General features: G+C 37.0%; 1 protein-coding gene across 1 annotated transcript; it reads right to left on the bottom strand.

Annotated features, from left to right (window-relative positions):
- Nucleotides 1-1,192: 1,192 nt before the first annotated feature.
- Nucleotides 1,193-12,873, bottom strand: DNTTIP2 (deoxynucleotidyltransferase terminal interacting protein 2). The gene is made up of 7 exons (XM_045547504.1): nt 12,745-12,873; nt 10,019-11,652; nt 7,790-7,928; nt 5,628-5,723; nt 4,445-4,609; nt 2,790-2,899; nt 1,193-2,051 (listed from the first exon to the last, which is right to left on the bottom strand). The coding sequence occupies exons 1-7, from the start codon at nt 12,814-12,816 to the stop codon at nt 1,958-1,960; spliced, it is 2,310 nt and encodes a 769-aa protein (XP_045403460.1). The 5' UTR covers nt 12,817-12,873; the 3' UTR covers nt 1,193-1,957.
- Between the last annotated feature and the right edge of the window lie 6,913 nt (nt 12,874-19,786).

Here is a 19,786-nt window from a genome sequence, read left to right as displayed (position 1 = left end):
CAGTAGCTGGGACTACAGGCATGTGCCACCATGCCCAGCTAATTTTTTCTATATATATATTTTAGTTGGCCAGATAATTTCTTTCTATTTTTAGTAGAGATGGGGTCTCACTCTTGCTGAGGCTAGTCTCGAACTCCTGACCTCGAGCAATCCACCCTCCTCGGCCTCCCAGAGTGCTAGGATTACAGGCGTGAGCCACAGCGCCCGGCCAAGAATATGTACCTTCTTGAAGTAAATAAAAATTATGAAGATCACATTTGACATGAAAAAGCTGTACATACTAATATTACTGGTTTTAATTTCTTACAGTAGTTAATAGGTAACTTTAAATGATTTTTACTTTTCCAGTTCATTTCACTGAATAAGGTAAATGTTTCACATTTACTAAAAAACTCTATACTTTGTTCCAAGTTATTTAAGTGGCTTATAAAAATACATATAATAAAATTAAAAGTGAATCAATGGAGACCAAAAAAAAGAGCATGAATGTTAAAATGTTAACTAAAAGTAAACACTCAAAACACATATTGTTGTAACTGCAGTTTTGAAGCGTAGAATTCAACCTGCTCCCGTTTTGACAAATCAGAAAGTATCAAGAAAATCATATGGCAGATAGGATGGTCCACACTGTAAGTCTGAGAATAATTGGGTCAGTCCTCAATTGTCTATACAGAGAAACATTATTCTGAATAATCAACTTTAGGTGTTCTTATAGCATAGTAGCATAAGTTGAAGTGTTCTACTAACAACATCTCCTTCTGGTAGAAATGTGAAGGATAAATTAACTCAGTTATACTTTCTTCTTCCTGTTTTGATATTTAATTCTCTCATGCCAGGTCCTTATTTTACTCAACAGAAAGCAAGACAGTATTTCTGAAATACAAGTTTTTATATAAAAGGAAAGAAAACAGACACAGATGCTTCCTTCCCCACCTGCACCTATGAATGTTACGGTCAGTTCTGCTATTACTATGTTGCCTGTGTCTCCAAGCAGTAAATACGAAATTTCATATTTACTGAAATCTTGGGGAAACAATATGCTGGAAAAATAGAGATCTCATAGTGACATAAAGGAAGCCACAGCTCACCAAGCATCAACAGAAATGACCAACACTCCTTGAGTGCCAGAAAGCAGCTTAGCTAGGATGCATACTTGTGTCATTGGAAATGAGATAAACCGGGCCACTTCACCTCCTGGCCAAGTTAAAGTTATATTGTTTAATCCTGTTTCATTTGGAACACAACACTGAATCTGGATTAAAAAAATCACACATTCCTCCCGTTTTAGTTGCCAAGGAAGGAAAACAGCTCTACCTTTACCCCAAATTTTCTAGGTAGTTGTCTTTATCTTTTAAGTCCTGTTTATAGCTTCATGTAGTTCTTTGGTTTAAGGCTAACATACATCTGCTCCAAGAACACTTTTATCATTCCTTTGTTTTCAACCATGACTTTTATAGTGGAAACCAGCAGATCTTTGTATCCCAACTTCACCAACTTTCTAGATCTGAATCTATAGCTGACTGTAGGACACTGCCTATCTACCATCTCTCCTCTACACACACACACACACCTGTGTATTAATTATATTGTTTGTATATCTTTGATCATTTTTAAAGTTCTTTGAACATGTTAGCAAACTTTATACCTAAATATCTTTTAATTAGATTTTCTTTAAATAACCAAGCATTGAAAACTTTATAAAAAACATTAACTATCCTAAAATGGTTGAGGTTCCTTTTTTCCCTTAAAGAGTTTAACCTGGGATGGGGGGGTGTCTTTTGTAGACAAATGTATTTTCCAAGGGACACATGATTCAATCTCCCTCAAATCAACTTTTTCCAAACCAAAATCCCTATATTAACAAGGCCAATATAATTTAGATAATGGGTGTTAGTTTTCAAAACACCTTTAGTAAGTAAAGGGGAGATGTAAAATGTTGTGCTTTGCTTGGTAAATCCTAATTGCGAAATTTCTTCTTCTTTCGGAACTTTTTTCCTGCTGCATTTGCTGCTTTTTCAGCCATGATCTCTGAATACTTCCTTCGGTTATACCTGAAAAGAAAAATCAAACCTTTATGTTCTGAAGTACAACACACCAGACTTAAGAAGTTAGTATAATCTTGGGGAAGGGGCTCCCAAATCTCAAAATTTGTTGCACTTTTACTGTCTATTCATCACATGTGTACTAAGCTGCCACCATGTATTAGTAGCCAAACTAAAAGTTGGAGATAGAACAGTGGGCAAGACAGCTATAATCTCTGCCCTCATAGAGCTTATAATCTAGTGAGGAAAAAATGACAACTGTACTAGGAGGACTTCTGAAAACCTTCAGCCATTAGAGACCCATGTACTATTATCCATTTAACAGGAGATGTCAAATGTTTTGAACATTTTTGTGGGATACAAATGTGAAAATAAGGACATACAGACCAATGGACCTTAAAAAACATATAAGACCAATGGTTTGCAAAGTAAAGTCTGCAGATGAGAGACTCTTGCAAGGGGTCCATTAGGTAAAAACTACTTTCTCCAGAATAATAAGGCATTAATTGCCTTTTTCACCTTTATCCTCCTGTAAGTGCTCACTGTTTTCCAGAGGCCACAAGATGTGTGGTATCTGCAGAAGCAAGTATGAGGCTCTGTCTTTAATTAAGCCAGATAGTAAAGAAATTCACTTAATTATTTTTATTTTGTTATTTTCATGAAAATATATTCATGTTAATATGTAATGGGTTATTTTAAAATGAGTTAAAGTGTACACATTGTAAAATGAAATATAAATTCCTTTACCTTCTAAACTCAGAATCAGCAAGCAATTCTTCCACAATAGTTCTTTTCCTTTGCTTCTTGGGAATTCGTGAATGGTAGAAATCAGCAGGATTGTCAACAATGGTTCCCATCTACGAACAATTGATTGAAATAATTCATGCAATATCTGAACACCAGCTTGCTTTCGTATTTCAGTTTAGCTCCAACAAAGTATATTTACAGAAAGGAATGAAAAACACAGGCTTATGTTATACCAATAGTAAAGTTAGTCTTGCCATTTTTTTTTGAAGCAAAAATAAATCACCGACTCAGCACACTGGTGCTACTGATGATGTTTCTTCATTAGTTTACAGCAGATCCAAAATCTTTACATAATTTAGTGCTAATTTACAGTAAATTCACAACGAACAGTTTAAAGGATAAAAGTGGAACAGATAATAGAAATTTTTTTGTTTTAGGCTTCCCAATTCAATGAATTACACACACAAATTGTTACATACCTATTTGGTCTCATAGGTTATCATAAATGCTGCCAGCTTAGAACCTAGTTAGTGACTATTCTGTATTTGTTCATATGTTCAATTGACTAAAATTTATAAACTGCCTGTGTGCCAGGCACTGTGCTACATGTTAGGGAAACAAAGACAACACCTGGTCCCTGCAGGAAGGAGCCCACCATCTTAAGGATGAGACACAGACAGGTACTTAAAAAATTATAGCATAATACATGCTGAACAAACACTATAGATACTCTGAAGACTAAGTAACCAATCCCACCTAAGGGAGGTAAGGAAGGTTTAACAAAGGATGACATTTTAGCTTGGATTTATATGGGAAAATTTTGCTATGCAAAAAAAAGGAAGAGCCAAGCACATGCAAAGTCAAAGAATGCAAGGACTGGTATGTACATGTTCTGAGAAGACTGAGTAGCTGAGTATGTTAGAGCTTGAGAAGGCTATATTACAAAAGAAGAGCAGATGAACTGCTTTGGGTGCAAATTATTAAGGGCCACATTAAGGGATATAGACTCTACCTATACATCATAAAGAATCACGGAAAGTTTCTGAACAGAGGTGTAATATGAACAGATTTTTTTTTTTTTTTCCAGAATACATGACCAGCTACACTGTGGATGACAGACTAGAAGGGAAAGCAGAAGGCAGAAGACTATTATAGTAATCCAGAGATGAGCGACAAAAATGGCAGTCAAGAATGAAATGAACTTCAGGAGGATCAATCAACTGGACTTTCATTTGAAAACTAAATTTTAAACTATTTTTAGAATTTGCCTGAGGATGCTCTTGTATCTTGAAAAGAGGAAGGGATTGGTACAAATAACTCCTTCTTTCTGCCTCCATCCTGCATGGACTCTTGCTCTTAAGCTAGTACTATTCATACATTTATATGTTGAACCTTATAGGTTCACAAAGTTTTAGAGAGCTGACCTGGAAACTTATCTACCACTTGTAACACCATCTTGCTATATGGGAACCCATTACAAGCTAGTGGCTATCTGAATTGGGTTCTGCCCATTATTACATGGCCTACACAGATAGGTCCACATATTAGGCATGCACATTGTAAATATTCATCTATTTTAAGAGTAAAAAGAAAGATCACTATAGTGCTTTCCAAACTAAAATCCATAGAACACCACTATTCTGTTTGCTTCATACCTGGAAGTACTTGGGGAAGCCATCTCTATCATTTTTCTTATAAAACCTTTTTGGGTCCATGCTTGCTCTCATCTTCAGTGCTTTGAGATCATTTTTCAGTTCATCTGTCATTTCTGGAGCTTTCATACCAAACCAGCCATCCCCTGCTGTTTTCTGTCGTTCTTTCTAAAATTCAGGTTTCAAAAATAAACACTGTAATAGCTAAGAGTATACATTATAATTCATTTCCCCCCAAGTTACACATACATAAAATCTTAGGAATTAAGAACAAATGGTACTGTAAAGTACTAAATGTACTTTACAGAAAACATTTACCTTCAGAATTATCTTTATAAAAGGAAATACAAAAAGTGATTTCTCTGGTAGATTAGGCACAGTATTATCAGTTTCATAAATGAGGGCTCCTTAAAATCTATTTTATATCTCCATAAGTAATTGTCAACTGCTGGGAGAATAGCACACAGCTTCAATTTTTATTGTCTAAAATAGTCTATGTAAGAGACATTTTCATTTTTAGGGCTTATAAGTAAACATTCACGTTTTTATTCAGGCATCCAGGTGTCTCAGAAAGCCACTTCTAAAATAAAACAAAGAATTACTATTCTTTCAAAAACTCCTAGCAAGTTATTTACTTATTTCATTTCATTCATACAACAAATATTTAATGAGTGTCTACCATATGGCAAGGTACTTCATATTAGTTACATTACTAAAGTACCATTCTCAACTTTCCTCCAAGCTCTCCTGATAACTTCTTTATGCTTATTAGTTGAAATGACAGATAGAAGCACTCTCCATTATCCTACAAAAGAAAATAGTTTCTATTCTCTCATTAAATCCCCTACAATAGTCTTCAACAGAGCTACTAGCCTTTGATGAACAGTATGAGCCATGAGGTGTGTGTGCACAGTGACCCTATGTGGTGGCTATCACTGTTTTTAAGGTAGGTTAAAAAAAAAAAAAAGCTATACCTATGTATGCACCACTGTGGCTGCAAAGCTGTGAAAATCCATATAAAATGTGTTTATGGAACCATATTCTATAGCCTTTAGATATCTGTAATAATTTTCTTTGGCTTAATATATATAGATCAACAGATATACAGTTTAATCATACAACCATGTTGTATAACCTGAAAATATACAAACACATCTAAGCATTCTAAATAAGTCACTGTACTTACTCTGCGTTTTTTCTGAAGTTGATACTTTGATTCACTATATGGTGGGACAGAGTAGTTTTTTTCAAAATCAGGTGTAATGATGGCTTTCTGCAGAAGCTATAAACACAAAAAATTGATTCTAAAATAATGTCAGAATGTTATATAGTTTTTTCAGCAGCTTAAACTTATATAAGTTTTTAAAATTTTGTGTAGTCATGTCTGTTAGTATTTCCCAAATGATTTCTGCATTTTTTGTTACCTGCCTGGGATTATTAAATATTCTCATAAACTGTGTGATTAAAAGGAGCCTATGGGTAATTAGTATTTTTCCCAGTACAAGAACCAAATAAGACTGCTCCTTAACTCTCAAAATAGTTCAAAGGAATACAGCTCAAGTATTAATTAATTTGGGATTGACATTTAAAATTATCAATTCAGAAATTACCAGTCACTCAATTGAGGTTCAGGCCTAGAAGTTTTTGGGTGGTATAGCAGCAATCTAGGCTTTCCTATCAAAGAGAGCATGATATTTACTTAACAAATGATTAAGAGTTTGCTGTGTGTCAAGTACCATACAGGCTCTAGGACAGTGGTTCTCAATTGGGAACATTTGGCAATGTCTGGAGACATTTTTGGTGGTGGTGGGGAGAGGGGAGAATGCTACTGGCATGTTGTGGGAAGAAAGCAGGGATGCTGCTAAACATCCCACAATGCATAGGACATCCTCCCACAATAGAGAATTATGCAGCCCCAAACAGTACTGCTGAGGTTGAGAAATCCTGTTTTAGAAATACAAAGATAAAAGACGGTAAATTGACAATTATATCACATGATCAATAATGAATCGGATCTACACTGGTGTTATAGAAGCACAGAGGGGCTGGGGGAAAGACAGAGGGGTCAAAGAATGTTTCCCAAGGGTGGTGGTCTATGATTTTTGCACTGGCCTGGGAAAGAGCAGGTATGTTCAGGGACCCACAACAGTCTTTAATGGCAAGAACAGAGCAGATGATAGTCAGGGATATGGGTAGAGAGGCATCTTGAAGGACTTAAGCAGAAGAATGTCATATCTGTGTTTTTAGAAAGAGAAATTTAGGGCCAGGAGCAGTGGCGGTGGCTCATGCCTGTAATCCCAGCTACTCAGGAGGCTGAGGCAGGAAGACTGCTTGAGGCCAAGAGTTCGAGAACAACCTGGGCAACACAGTGAGACCCCATCTCTAAAAAAATGGGAAAAAAAAAATCTAGCCAGGCATGGCAGTGTGCACTTACAGTTCCAGCTATTCAGGAGACTGAGGTGGGTGGATCTCTTGAGCCTAGGAGTTCAAGGCTACAGGGAACTATGATTATGTCACTGCACTCTGGCCTGGGCAACAGAGTGAGACTGCTGTCTCAAAATGGTTTTTTAAAACAGAAATCTATCAGAAGTATGGAGGATTGCTTGAAGAACACAGAAGATAGAGGCAAGATCAATAAGGAAGCTACTGGAGTAGTCTAGATGAGAAATAAAGGCCTGCACTAGCTGGTGATAGCAGCTTGGAAAAGGAGGGAACAGAGAAGTCGTAACTGCAAAAAGGAAAGATTTTGCTGTCATTACCAAGACGGAGAATACAAAAGGAGTACTCCCAGTTTACACAGGGAAGAGGAGGGGAATTAGTGAGGTGAAGTGCCTGAGTATATCTAAATGAACAAACAGGCACTTGGATTTAAAGATCTGAAGTTAAGAGGCATCAAGACTAGAAAATATAAATTTGGGAGAAAGTAGTGCAAGGTGTTGGCTATAGCGAAGGGTTTGAGTAAGGTTACCCAACAGTAATTTCTTCTGAAACTGTATATATAATTTCATGTCTATATGCACATATGCATTTTTTCCTGGTGGGGGAGGCAGGCACTCACAGCTTTTAGATTCTCAACAGGATCCAGAATAGTTAAGAACTAAAAGTATAGCAAGAGGAATACTGATCCTATATTAATTCATTTTTCAGGCATTATCTTTTATAGATACGACTTTATTTAAAAAAAAAAAAAAGAAATGCCTGTTCTAGAAAGAGGTAAAAAAAAAGGGAACACATTAGGCTGATGGGGTTTCACTGTAGTGTTTTCCAAAGGACTAACTTCTAGAAGTGATTTCTAGAAGTGATTGGTTAGTTCTATGAAAACCTAACAGGACACTTCATGTAATTTACCTCATTTTTCCTTTTCTCCTTGATCTGTGTTAGAATTCTCTTGTTAGACTGCAGTTTGTCTGCATTGAAATTAACATACAAACCACCCAACTGCTTGATGCTCAGGCCAGGGTCTATGCTGCTGCTTGTCAACTTCAGACTGAAAGAGAAATCATTACTTAAAGATCATGTAATTAAATCAAAACAGAAACAAATAAGATTGCATTTTAAAAATCACTTATTTTTCTCTTCCCTTATATTGTCAATGACAAAAAAAAAGCACCTTATTTTTACAATGGGCTTCCTGAAAAACTGAACAAATATATATATTTTAAATCTCGTTAAGTCATTTAGAAGAAATTCTGGATGAATAATGAATTAAACAAAAAAGTGTTTGAGGAACATATCCAAATTTGTTCCCCAGATTATCTTAGAGGATTAAGGCCATATAATACGCCAATAGATTTCATAAAGAAAAGAATTACAGAAAAGGGGAGAAGGGAATATACCTGGCAATTCAGCTCAACTTCAGGTAGTGAATTAATAAATGTACACATCTCTACCTCTAAAACTACAAGACAGATTCTTCTACTCTGAACTTCCACGTTATCAAAACTTAGAATGTTTTCCTGGGTGACTAAGGGTGTTTGGTAGTGTCTCTAAACCAGTGAGTGTAAGACAGCAATGAGCATCCATTCCACAAGAGTGTTTTAAAAAATATGTAAATGTCACACACCAGAGCTACCAAATCAAATCTTCTACAGTTGGCCTGGGTTCCTGCTGCTGTATTTATGTAATGAGAATTCTACTTTAAATTATTATTATTTTTTTAGACTGATTCTTGCTCTACTGTCTTGGGTAGAGTGCAGTGGCATCATCATAGCTCACAGTAACCTCAACTCCTGGGCTCCAGCAATCTTACTGCCTCAGCCTCCCACATAGCTGGGATGACAGGCCCACACCACATGATGCCTGGCTAATTTTTTCTATTTTCAGTAGAGACAGGGTCTTGCTCTTGCTCTTGCTCAGGATGGTCTCCAACTCCTGACCTCAAGCGATCCTCCTGCCTCAGCCTCCCAGAGTGCTAGGATTATACGCATGAGTGACTGCACCTGGTCCCTCTACCTTAAATTATTGAACGGTTCTCTCTTTTTTTTTTTGAGACAGAGTCTCACTCTCTTGCCTGGGCTAGAGTGCTGTGGCATCAGCCTAGCTCACGGCAACCTCAAACTCCTGGGCTCAAGCAATTCTTCTGCCTCAGCCTCCCGAGTAGCTGGGACTACAGGCATGTACCACCATGCCCGGCTAATTTTTTCTATGTATTTTTAGTTGTCCAGCTAATTTCTTTCTATTTTTAGTAGAGATGTGGTCTTGCTCTTGCTCAGGCTGGTCTCGAACTCCTGAGCTCAAATGATCCACCTGCCTCGGCCTTCCAGAGTGCTAGGATTACAGGCGTGAGCCACCACGCTGGGCCTGAAGGGTTCTTTTAATAAACAAGTACATGCAGACTTATAATTATTTTCTTCCCCAATTATTCAGATAAACTGAGTAGCTGAAAGCATAATCAACCTCTCCTGGAAAAGTGAAATCATTCTACTGCAGTGCCTTGGTGGTAATTCTCAACTTTGAATGCACATTACAATTAACACGGGGAGGAGCGTGGCTTTTAAAAATTAAGTATGCCTGTGCCTACTGATACTGATTTCATTGGCTTAGAGTGAAGACTGGGCATCTGTTAATAAAAAGCTCCTTACAAGGCTGCCTATATTTCCAGTGGATACACACTGCCACCAGAGGCCTATGCCTAGGAAAAACAAGTTTATGACAGAGAAAGAGAAAGTAAAAAAATAGCCCCAAACATTAGTGCTTTTCAATGGGTGATGGAAGGGATTATAGGTGATATTTTTCTCATACTTTTGTCGATTTCTCTACAATTAACATAGAGGAAAAAAAACAAGTTACTTTCCTCTCCCTTTTATATTGCTCTTACAATCATGCATAAAAATCTCAACAGATGATTTCTAATGTCACCAAAAGGGGCACTTTTAGCTATCATTGGTGGGAAAAATATTACTAACACAGTTACCCAAAAAGATGAGGGAAATGCTGAATAGAAGAGCTCATCCATAAAGAATCCAAGGCAATCTCAATTCCCATGCTTTCTAATATTTCATATTTTTTATGGTAAATTAACCACTCTAAGTATATATATATATAAAATTTACTTATAACAATAAAGGTAAAACTTACAGTTTAGCCTTTGTGTTATTTAGTAAGTCTTCTTCATCACTAAACTCATCTTCATTTTTCTCATGGTCTGATGGTTCTTCTTCACTCTTTTCATCCTCTTCCTCCTCTTCTTTTTCCTCCTCGATGGCAACCTCACTTGCCTTATCTTCCTCTTCCAAGTAAAAATTTTTATCAGCACTCAGTCCAGGAGTCGTGTCAATTACAAATAACGCATTATCACATGATGCATTTTCTGTGTCTAAACTTAATGACTCTATTTGGCCACTATTTTCAACAAAACACAAAGTGTCCTCTTCATTCTCATTGTCTTCAGACTGCTGGCTTTCATCACTGCTGAGAACTAGTAAAACAGAATCATCTTTATCCTGAGATGTGTTGAACTCAGACATACATAGTTTGGTATCACATTCAAGATCTACATTCTTTTCACTGTTCATATCTTCATTAACACCTATAATTGTGGATTCTTCATCCTCATCATCACTACCAACACAATCATCAAACTTTGTCAGGTCACTTGTTTTTATGGTGCTTATCTTCTTTTCATTCCATCTGTCCACTTCAACAACTGCAAATGTTTGAGTTAGTGATTTCATTATAGCCTCAGAGTTAAGAATTAAGGGCTCTGATGTGGCATTATTTTGGGAGGTTGAATGACTGTGAGAAACTGAGTGCTGAAAGCTAGAGTCCTGAAGTTCAGAAAGATTCTTCAACTGAGATCTTTTCTCATTAATTTCTTTTCCTTCATCTATTATTTCTTTGGTGTCTTCATCCAAATCCTTATAGTTCTGCTTTCTTATTTCTTTAAAAGATGCAACATTGGCCTGTTTTTCCTCTCTTACATTAGAAAGTTGGCATTTTTGCACTATTAGTGTTTTTTCTGAATTTCTGTGGAAGGAATCATTATCAAAGGCATTATTTGAGAAATATGGTTTATTAATCTCAGAAAGAGATCTTGCTTGTATAGGAGAAGTTTGTCTGGCATCTGAATCTTCTGAATTCATAGGTATGTCAATAATTGGCTTCTCATTTCCTGGTACAATCTTACTATCTTTCTTCTTAGTTTGTGCTTGTAATTTCCTCTGGAAATTCCTGGTTCTCCTAGTGGCAATTCCAGAGAATGAAACATCTGAACATGATGTCTCCGCATCAGATATAGCTGCTGCATGTGATTCTTGGCTTGGATCTGGCAGAGATTCAGCCTTACTTCTGGTTCTTGTTATTTCTGTGGAAAACACAATTCTAGAAACACCTGAAGCATGAGATTCTGCTTCAGAGACTATTTCTTCAGTCTGAGACTCATCTGCTGGAGTTATTTTTGAACTTTTCCTAACACTGGATGCTGGAGTGCATGCAATTAAGATTTTTCTTCTCCTAGTTACTCTAAAAATGGGATCCTGGTGCTCAGACACAGAAGAATAATTTGAGTCTGCTTCAGAGATCTCTCCATCAGTTGATGGTTCAGTCACCTCTGGTGGTGAGCCTGTAGTTCTGCTCTTCCTCTTTCTGGTTTTAGGAGTTCTAGGGATTGAACTTTGTTTCCCAGTGGTCTGTGATTCAGCAGTACTTTGGTCATCAGATACAGATTCCTTCCTGCTTTCTGGATGCGTTTGAATCTCTTCAGCAGCATAACTCTGCAAGCCAGAGAAAACACACTTTAATTAGTTAGGGCTGGGACAAGGGTAAAGCCAATGAGGTATAGCCTCCAACAGCAAAATTTAAGAGGGCACTAAAAAAACCCCATGATTATTACAGAAAATAAAAATACAACAAAACCACCAAGCCTATGACCTAAAAAAAAAAAAAAAGTCTCTCTCTCTCTTTTTAAGAGACAGGATTTCCCTGTCTGGCTGGAGGGCAGTGACATGATCACAGCTCAACTGCAGCCTCGAACTCCTGGGTCAAGTGATTCTCCCAACTCACTCCTGAGTAGTTGGGGTTACAGGCAAGAGCCACTGCACCTGGCCCCAAAGTTTAAATACTGGATCCTACTTTGCATTTGCTTCATTGGCCTCACCCTAGTCCTGGATCTGACTTCAGGAAGCAGAACAAACAAATAAAAAGATGATTTTTTTCTACTCAAAGTCAAATATGCTAGGTGGACGTACGTTCTGACCCATATATAGGGAAAGAGGGGAGAAGGGGAACATTAACTGAGCAAAGATATGTTCAGGAACACATCGATGAAATCGGCCGCAGCCCTTGCCTTTACATACTTAAGAGAATTGCCGCCGCTCTGTTGCCTCCAACGCAGAATCAGAATTAGACAGTTGACTAATACCACCGAGAACCACCAGGCGGCGTCACCACAGCCTCCCCACGACATAAGGAGGTGGTGCTGGGCCACCACCAGCCTCTCCACGTGAAAACACCACCTTCCTCTCCAACTCCACTAAATGAAGATTGGACATGGTGGCCTAAATTAAGCTTCCTTGGTAAGACAGTAACAGCAAGGTTAAAAGTTCTGAGCTGTGCATCTGCGTTAAGGACTTGAACGACCCAAAGCAAGTTACCTAACATCTCTTCCACACTAACAATTGTCTTAAAGGACCGTGGTGAGCACTAAACAGTTTAGCGCCGGGCCTGGTATGCCGAAACACGCAGCCAGTTCCAGCCCCCTCCACCGGCCTTCCTCACGCTCTGCCGGCCTTCGAGCCGCCCCCACCTGACTGGGCGCCGCCCTGGGAAGCAGCGAGGAGAAATGGGAGACACTTGGGATTTCCTACCTTCTGCTGGGAGCTTTCAGCCGACGTGGCTTGGATGTTGGCCCGAGCCCGTGCCGATCTGGTGACCACCATCTTCTCGATACCCCAGCAGCCACCGCCGCTTCCCTCTGCTCCAGCGCCCCGGATATGCGTCAAAGAAGTGCGTCGCTCAAGTTTTTCCGTGCAGATCCCGGAACTCGCGAGAATTGGTACCGGCCTTCGTTCAGCTCTAGCGAGAGCTGGCGGGATGAAGCTTTCGAGTTGACGCTGTAGCGGAGAAAGCCTCCTGCTGGGAGAGACCTTCATGAGGGCGGCGAAACCCTCAGAGGGCTTTCCTTCCTGTGGACGCGAACAGATTGGAAAATCGCATCTTCTGCCCTGCTTTCTGTCCGTCATCTCATTTCAGTAAATCCAAAGGTCTTAATGTAGCCATGGGCGTGGCCAAGGGAGACGTTTGACATATTTGTGCCTTTTTGTTTAAACAGTAATGCACTTGTGTATGATTTGTGAAGTTAAATATAAGCAAAATTTAAAGACTTGGTTGGGGCATAAGGGATATATATATATAAGTATCCCCAGAAACTCAGAGACCAGTCAGGAAACTATAATCTAAATGAGATGGTGTCTCGGGATTGGTAATGGCAGAAAAGAAATCTGAAAGAAATTGTAAAGGAGAGCGATAAAAAATTTTTGCAGTTAGAGAAAGAGAACAGCCAGAATCAAGATAAGTTCTTTTGTTTTCTTTCAGGATGATGGGTGGAGAACTAGAATATGTTTGAGGATATAGAAAGGAATGAAGAAATAAGTAAACAAATTGTTGGAGGTGAGAAGGATGAGCGCCTCACCAACTTTATTCCCCTCTACTTCTTTATAATAGAAAAACAATTTTTTCTTAAAGTCACAGAGCACAGATTTTTCGGTGGACACATTGCTTCCCAGCTAAAAATTGCTCCTTTTAAAGTCCTCCTTGCAGCCTTTATGTGGCTAAATGACTAAATTTTGGCCAATTACATAGAAATCAAGTGTTGTGTATTTCTTCCAGGACAGCATCTTAAAAGGGAGAAGGCCCTATCTGACTTCTTAAACTTCATTTTACTTCCTAGAAAGTTGTGTTCGATGGTTTTCAAGCATCAATTTTGTGCCGTAAGGATGTGGACCATGCTTTAGAGATGGGCATAGCAGTGAGAACAACAACAAAAACTCGTGGAGCTGCCGTATCAACCCTCAACAGCCTACTTTTAAATTTCTTTCACCTGAGAGAAACACTTTTTTAAAAAGCCACTGTTACTTAGGGATTTTTCTATTTGCAGCAGAGCCCAATTCCAACTGAAGAATTGAATAAAAAATAGAGATGGAGGGGTTTAACCACAGAAGAATATACCTTCCTTGGAGGCAGGAGGGAAGAATTGATGTTTGAAGCAGAGAGGAGAATGTGAATGCAAGAAAATCAAGTGGAGAGAAGAAAAGAGGAGGGGTTTTGTATAGATAATCTTTTCTTTAAGTAGAAGGTGATTCATCTCAGAAGAATGGAAAAGGTTTACAGCAACTCTTGTGGGGAATGTGGTATGTAGGGCCAAGTAGCAGTTGAGACTATGTAAGACGAACAGAAAACAGGCTAGATTTGAAGAGGAGATAAATGGTGTAGAGGAAGGAAAGTGAACCAACTGGAGGTGGGTAGTGAAGATCAAAGCAGCAGAGAACAACAGCATCAATCATAATAGTTTTGAGCACTTACTATCTGCTGGATACTCTTCTAAGTGTTTTACGTGTATTCACTCGTTTAATCTCTATGACAACTTTAACTTGGGCAAATGCATGAAAATGGAAATGAAGATGACAGAGGTGGGTGTAGAAAATTGGAAAGAATATTAAAAAATTATTCAGTGTCTAATATTCACTTGCAAGCATGGCCCCTTTCAAGTAAAAAAAGAAAAAGAAAAAAACCCAACTCAAACATTTACCATTAAGAAACAAACATAAAATACTAAAATTAAAATGTCAGTACGTAATACAAGAAAACTGAGCTGGTCTAGCAACAGGTCTTCTGACCACAGGCAAAAAAGTGTTTTTGTTTTATGTGGGTTTACCAGGATTGCCCTATTCTTTGCCTCTCTTCTTTACCCCAAGTGGATTTGGGGCAAATATAAGAACATAGTACAGTTGACCCTTGAACACAGGTTTGAACAGCTCGGGTCCATTTATACACAGATTTTTATCTGCCTCGGCCACTCCTGAGTCAGCAAGACCAACCCCTCCTCCTCCTCCTCAGCCTACTCCATATGAAGACTATGAGGATAAAGATTTTTATGATGATCCACTTCCACTTGATAGTAAATGTTTTCCTTATGATTTTCTTAATAACATTCTTTCCTCTAGCATACTTTATTGTAAGAATACAGTGTGTAATACGTACAACATACAAAATATGTGTTAATCATTGTTATCAGTAAAGCTTCTGGTCAAGAGTAGGCTATTAGTAGTTAAGTTTTTGGGGTGTCAAAACTTATCTGCAGATTTTCAACTGCACAGGGGGTCAGCATACCTACCCCCAATGTTGTTCAAGGGTTAATGATACTATTATTCAGGCCCAAAGAGTAACTCTCCCTGGATAGTCTCTATTTTACTAATTAAATTCTTAGACTGAAGTTTCAAATCTCCCTCTGGAATTTTGGGTATTAACCAAAAGATGACCATTTTGGTGCATTAGCCTTTCAAAACTACATACTGCTTGTGGTCATTCTGCATTGACACATATAAAATATTACTTTTAAATTGACCTGTAAGATGGTCCCCAGTGATTCTATCTCCTGGTCTTCAAACCCTTGAACGTGGGCTGGACCTAATGACTTATAATGAAAAGAATATGACAAAAATGATGCATGTCACTTTCAAGATTAGGTTAACAAAAGACTGGCTTCCATCTTGCTCTCTCTCAACCATTCAGTCTGTAGGAAGCTAGTTGCATGTTGTAAGCTGCCGTATGGAGAGGACCTTGTGGCAAGGAAATGAGTCCTGCCAACAACCACATGAGAGGTTGGAAACAAACTGACCCTCTCAATCCAGCCTTCAGGTGGGACTGCAGTCCTGACTTACCTATTGCTGTGTCTGGCTGACTTTTTGTCTCTCCTAAAATTTCATGTAAAAGAAATAATACAGTATGTACTCTTTTGTGTCTAGCTTCTTTCACTCAGCGTATGTCTGCGATTCATCTGTTACTGTGTATACCAGTACTACATTGGTATCTTATTGTATGACTATACAATTGATTTATCCATTCAGCTGTTGATAATTTGGTTTCCAGCTTTCAGCTATTATGAGTATTTGGGCACTTAGTATTTTATAATGTCAAATGATCATTTGAGTGCATAATAAGCTGCAATGGGGGCAGGTGCATGTAATCCCAGCTACTCAGGAGGCTAAAGCAAAAGGATCGCTTGAGCCCAGGAGTTTGAGGCTGTAAGGCACCATGATTGCAACTGTGAATAGCCACTGCACTCCATCCAGCTTGGCAACACGGCAAGACCTCTCTATGAAAAAAAAATTATATATATATATACATACACACACACACACATATATATATATATATATATATGGAGAGAGAGCGCACAAGTGAGCACAAACAGCCTAGAAAGTTTACCCAAAACCCTTAAGAAGGACATATACTTAAGAAGTGAACTTAAAAGGAGCAGTATGCAAGAATCAACAGTGAGCAAAGAAACAGGGAAAAGAGCTGAATCGAAATAAGTAATGCTAACTGTAAAACATGAACCTTAAAATAATGGGCAAATAGACACATCAAAATCTTGTCTGACATTTTACACATTTAGTCATTGCCCAGGAAACACATTAAAGGTTTGACTTCTCTGGAAGCAGAACTATATACGGCCATATTCTAATTAATATTTAGGGGAGTTGGGCAAGTTCAGTCTCTTTTATAAAATGGGACTTTTCCAAACTTACTTACTCTTGTCTCAACGGAAGCCATTCCATTCTGCCTGATAAAAATATGCCTTTAAAGGTGTTTTTATTGAATTTCTGAAGTTTACATATTAAATGCTTCATCATTCAATAAAAACATATTTAAAAACAAGGCAAATAAGGGCCTCTGCCCGGGATGCCCATTGCATCTCGTCCTCTGACCCTACTCTAAAGCTAGTTTCTTCAGGGAAGCCTTTCTTGTCCTTACCCTGCTACCCAGCCCCACTTCCTTCCACATGCCCCCAGTCTTTTCCATCACTTCATCATTAACAGATCCAGCCTTTTATTTCTCTTATTCATATACAGATTTCCCTTTCTCCCCCAAATATACTATATGTTCCTTGAAGACAGGAATTATTTTTCATCTGGGTCTATCAGCACTTTGCACAGTGCCTAGCACATAGAAGGCATCCAATAAATATCTGTTGAATGAATGAATGCATAAATAGCTTTATGCCTTGGGTATTTAGAAGTTACTAATTTATTTTCAAATCATACTCAGTTTGAGTTCAAATAGTTCATAATCAATATAATGCTCCAGGATGCTTCCAACTATTGAAATAACTCAATTTAAAAATATACAACTCACACTTTATTTAAGTTCATAATATAGGTAAAATTAAAAATTATTATATTTAATAATGCTTTATATTTTGCTTTTATTTTATAGTATACCACTACAGACACATAAAAAAGTAGAATTATCTAATTAAAACATTTTCCCTTCCTAAGTATATTACCGATTCTGAAAACTATAAAAATATTAATGAAAGTCATGTTACATATTTTTCAAAAATAAAACTGATATATCCCATTACCAACTTTACAGGAAAAAGAGTTTTAAGTTCTGGTACATTAGAAAGCTGATGAAAAAAATAGGTTCAGAATCATAAGTTAGTGTATTTGACTATGAAAACAAATGACACAAATGGTTTAAATCCTCATTAAAACAGCTTCACATTTCTCTAAATGTACATCTAGCAGAAAGATGAACTGTCAGCCAATATAGCCTAAATATATCAATTACTTACATTCTCAAATATTAAAAATACTGGGTGAAAAATCTAGAAAGAAAATCTTATAGAAAGATACGTAATTAAATAAGCCTTAGACCTTTTATCACTAAAAATTAAGATCATAATCTTAATTACTACTTGGCTCTCATAAAGTGTGAACCATTACTGCAAAACAGAATAACTTTTTTTTTTCCATTTTACACCTACCTGTCCAAATGATCTCGTCAGAGAACTGAAAAATTATTAGCTATTATTTGTGATTCAAGTTCTGGCTATGGCCATCCCTAAATGGATACTCTATTAATGTACTGGGACACAATTATAGTCTTTGGAATTCACACATGAATATATTTTATAAGACATCTTGTTCTTTCTGGTGACTACAGTTTTTTGGATAGGAATTTAAGATAGACTCAGAACAAATTACAAGTTACAGTACACTGTGTTAAAGTAAGGCTCCAAAGTATTTTAGAAATGTAATAAGCTATAGCTTCTTTTTGTATTTACTGGGAAAAAAACCAATTATATAAACTCTTTCTACCTTGGGTCAGTGGATTCGTATCTCCTCAGAAAACATGTATGTTACATAAACTATTGATAACTTAGCATTCAATTTTAAGCAATTATTTGGTAGTATTACCACTCTTTATGGCTTTTAAAACATTAAGTCCTTAAATATTTGAAAAGTATTCACTATATTCTGGTAGTTTAAGAAAAAAGATGTGAACATCAGCTTGGAAAATTATAAAGCTTTAAAAAATCAGTTTTTTAGAAAAGGTTATTCAATAACAGAAGTTCAGAGTACACAGGTGAAACAAAAAAATTCATTAAAAAGTTTCATACATGATCCCCTGCACAAAATGAATCTATAATCTTCCTTCTTTGTGAAGAATTGGGGATGGGAGGAAGGTCACAAAAAAGTTCCTGAAGTTTGGATACATTAGCAACATTTTTTCCCCCACTTTCAAAATAACCCTTCAAACAATCCATTTTTTATAAGTCCAGGGTTTTAAAAAGCAATAAATGTGACACTAAAGTTCCCACTTACAATATCTTGGACAGTTCACTGTATAGATTTAAAATAGAATGAACATTGGTTTAAATATTTGTTACATGAAAAAACGTTATACATTTCCAAATTTGAAAGTTAACTATATATATTTACTAACATTACATAAAAAATGCTAGAAGGCTTAAGTAGCTCAATGTCTAAAAGTTTGAGCAGGTAAATCACCTGTTTTCACATAATTTCAATGATCAAATTATCCAACCAGCAAACCACAAAATCTTACTAAGGAAAAGGGTCTACCGTATTTATTTTGAATATAGAATCATAGTTCTTTTTCCTAAGTTGAGAAAACTTGAGCAAAATTAGTTTTATGTAGACCCGTTGTTTAAAAATATTGAGATACAATAGATTTTTAAAGAACTTTTCAACTCTTTGAGAGTTACAAATTTATAGAATTAAGATCTATAGTATGTGTCAAAGGTCATAGCTTTATTTATTTTCAATTTTCTGATTCTTAGACTAATAAGCAATTATACTAAATTACCTATAGTCTCTTCTAGACCTAAAGTTTTGATTTTATGTTCTGCCTTAAAATAGTTAAGACCGTATCTCAAAGTTGTCTAAACAGACAATATTGGCCCTAAATTAAAGACTTTTTAAAACCCCTTTTCTTGTTTCTAGTTTCTCCTCATCAGTTATTAATGGGAAAAAAATATCACATATTTTACTCAGCTGATTCTTAATCCTGGCTCTGTGCCCTATCCTCTCTCCAGAGCCCATAATGCCAGGCACATGGTTAAGTATTCAATACTTATTGAATATTACTGAATGAGTAGCAATGTACTAAGGATAGATCAAGAATTTAAAGAATCTGAAGGTAACAGTAGTTGCTTTTATAAAACCCTCAAACAATAACTTCAAGGCTTCTAATCTTTTCAGATTTACTTTGGTTTGTCTTTATAAGTCATAAGAACAGAAAATAAAGCACAAGAATACATGGTTAAATCATTATAGCTAAACTACAAGCAAGGACACATAAAAAAGATTTAAGTTTCCA

Source organism: Lemur catta, chromosome 3, assembly GCF_020740605.2.
Source record: "Lemur catta isolate mLemCat1 chromosome 3, mLemCat1.pri, whole genome shotgun sequence".
In the NCBI taxonomy this organism is placed as follows: domain Eukaryota; kingdom Metazoa; phylum Chordata; class Mammalia; order Primates; family Lemuridae; genus Lemur; species Lemur catta.
Note: the sequence above shows the minus strand (reverse complement) of the source record. Positions and strands in the feature narration are given on the sequence as shown.

Excerpts from the sequence above, each read along its gene's own strand:
- DNTTIP2 (XM_045547504.1), bottom strand. The coding sequence starts at position 12,816 with ATGGTGGTCACCAGATCGGCACGGGCTCGGGCCAACATCCAAGCCACG. Across the intron at positions 11,653-12,744 it reads CTGAAAGCTCCCAGCAGAAG|AGTTATGCTGCTGAAGAGAT; the intron begins GTAGGAAATCCC and ends TCTGGCTTGCAG. Across the intron at positions 2,052-2,789 it reads GCTGATTCTGAGTTTAGAAG|GTATAACCGAAGGAAGTATT; the intron begins GTAAAGGAATTT and ends TTTTCTTTTCAG.